Raw genomic sequence first — 2,352 nt, 5'->3', positions numbered from 1 at the left:
GACGTTGCTGCTGAGTGACGGAGTCCCAGAATCAGTGGCGACAACTTGGAACTGGAAAGTTTTGAGAGTTTCAAAATCGAAACTCTTTAGCGCCAAAATGCTTCCAGTTTCAGCGTTTATGTTAAGAAACGAAGTCAGTGTGTCATGACTGCCTTTTTCTCTCAAAATGTGGTACGAAATAAGCGCATTATCCCCATCGTCTTGGTCATATGCTTTTACTGAAAAAACTGAGGCCCCGGGGTTGTTATTCTCTGTGATGTAAAATGTGTACGGGCTTAATACAAACTCAGGCACGTTGTCGTTCACATCAGACACAACGACTTTCATAGTCTTTTCACTTGAAAATGGTGGTTCACCTTCGTCTTTTGCACTGATTGTGACGTCATATTGAGCCATCATTTCTCTATCCAACCGTGACTTGGTCACAACTGCATACATATTTTCTTGTAAGGACTGAGACAAAGAAAACGGGACATCTTCTCTGATCGTGCAAATCACTTTACCATTTATCCCAGAATCCAAATCATTTACACTAATAAGAGCTACAGTAGTTCCTATCTTTGCATCTTCCCTTATCAAACTCGAAAATGACGTCACTTCTATGTCAGGTGGATTGTCATTTACGTCTTTAACACTTATCATAACACTTTTATCACTTGTAAGAGGAACTGGTCCTTTATCAGAAGCCTGGATGTCAATTTCATAAGATTTGCTTTCCTCAAAATCCAGCTGACCTGTCACTTTAATTTCACCCGTGTTTTCATCTATGCTAAAAATTTCCAATAACTTAGAATCAATTTCGTTGCCAAAGGAATATATAATTTCACTATTGGCACCCTCATCCAAATCTGTTGCATTTACCTGAAATATTACAGTTCCAATAGGGATATTTTCATCAACTGTAACAGAATAAGTTTCTTTTGTGAACAACGGGGAATTGTCATTAACATCAAGGACATCCACACTAATTTCTATATCTCCATACTTTGCTGGTTTCCCTCCATCCATCGCTGTTAAACGCAGTTTGTGTTTCGCAGCTATTTCTCTATCCAACTGCTTCTGCAGAACTAAAAACGGCACCTTACGATCCTCGCCTCGATCTTTGACTTCTACCCTGAAATGTTCGTTGTGGCTAAGTTTGTACTGCTGAATGGAGAACTGGCCTACGTCGGGGTCGCGGGCTGCCTGCAACTGAAATCTCGCTCCCGGCAGGGCTGACTCTGAAATCTCAAGCTTCTTCTCTTTCTCCGGAAAAACGGGCGAGTGATCGTTCACATCCAGGATTTCCACTGACACGTAGTGGATTTCAAGTGGGTTTTCCAGCACGGTTTTTAGGTTGATTAAACATGGGCTGATACGTTCGCACACCTCTTCTCTGTCTATTTTGCTTTTCAGATAAAGGATACCATCGTTTTCATTTACCTCAAACGGGGTTTCGGTTGTGCCTGCAACGATGCGATATCCTCTGTTTTTCAGTACGTTCTTATCCAATCCCAAATCCTTTGCAATGTTCCCAACAAAAGTTCCACCTTGAACCTCCTCCGAAATAGAGTATTTGAGCTGTGCAAACACCACGCTCCATAATTCGGTTAAAGCAAATAAAAGAGCAAACCAACAATGTCGCGCCCGCCGTGCATTTCGTATTCTTTGTTCCATAACAAAAAAAAGATGAATGTGCAGCAAAAAAGGCCGTATCTTGAAATCCAACAAGAGTCCTGAAAGCTGTAATGTATATATCTATGTATGTAAGTGTATAGAATCTGTAAGTTTACCAAATATTTAGCTGCCTTTGATGTAAGCCTGCGATCTAACGCACAGATTGCTTTTCGGCTGAATATGAGGGATGTGTTTCTGGATGTCACGTGGTACATGCTCAGCAGATACCCTGACCATCACTGACACCAAGCGTCTAAACATATATATTGTATTTCTTGATATTCTTGGACTTTTTCATCAATACAAAAAACAATTATAATTTGTAGCTATTGGTGATAAGAAAAAGGTAATGCAAATACACTTGAAACATGGTATTTGCACTTTGCATTTGATGAAACTGAAAGGTTAGCGAGTTAAGAAAATATCAAATTGTAAAAATACTAGGATCCCAGCTGTCGATGGATGACAAAAGTTATATGCGCACGCATTTCCTATTTTTTTTTTCTTTTCAACAAAAAGCGATATGAGAAGAATAAAAAAGAAATGAACCAGTTATGTTGAGCAAGTTATGTTAAGCTTAGAAAATTTCACGGCTAAATTGTCGATCTTACCTCTTCAGAAGTGCGTCTTCTGTCAGGTAGAACTAACGTGTTGGCATGACTTCCAGGTACTATAGTAGATCCAATACTCATCCTC

At 39.7% G+C, this 2,352-nt stretch overlaps 1 protein-coding gene across 1 annotated transcript; it reads right to left on the bottom strand.

Annotated features, from left to right (window-relative positions):
- On the bottom strand, nucleotides 1-1,942 carry LOC106942777 (protocadherin alpha-8-like; the record flags this gene model as incomplete). The annotated part of the gene is made up of 1 exon (XM_015026112.1): nucleotides 1-1,942. A coding segment is annotated over exon 1 (1,656 nt), but the record flags the coding sequence as incomplete, so codon positions are not given.
- Between the last annotated feature and the right edge of the window lie 410 nt (nucleotides 1,943-2,352).

The sequence above is a fragment of the Poecilia latipinna genome, unplaced genomic scaffold (genome assembly GCF_001443285.1).
Source record: "Poecilia latipinna isolate Pla-1442-1.1 unplaced genomic scaffold, P_latipinna-1.0 Scaffold4550, whole genome shotgun sequence".
NCBI classification, from domain to species: Eukaryota; Metazoa; Chordata; class Actinopteri; order Cyprinodontiformes; family Poeciliidae; genus Poecilia; species Poecilia latipinna.
This window is presented reverse-complemented; position numbering and strand designations above follow the sequence as displayed.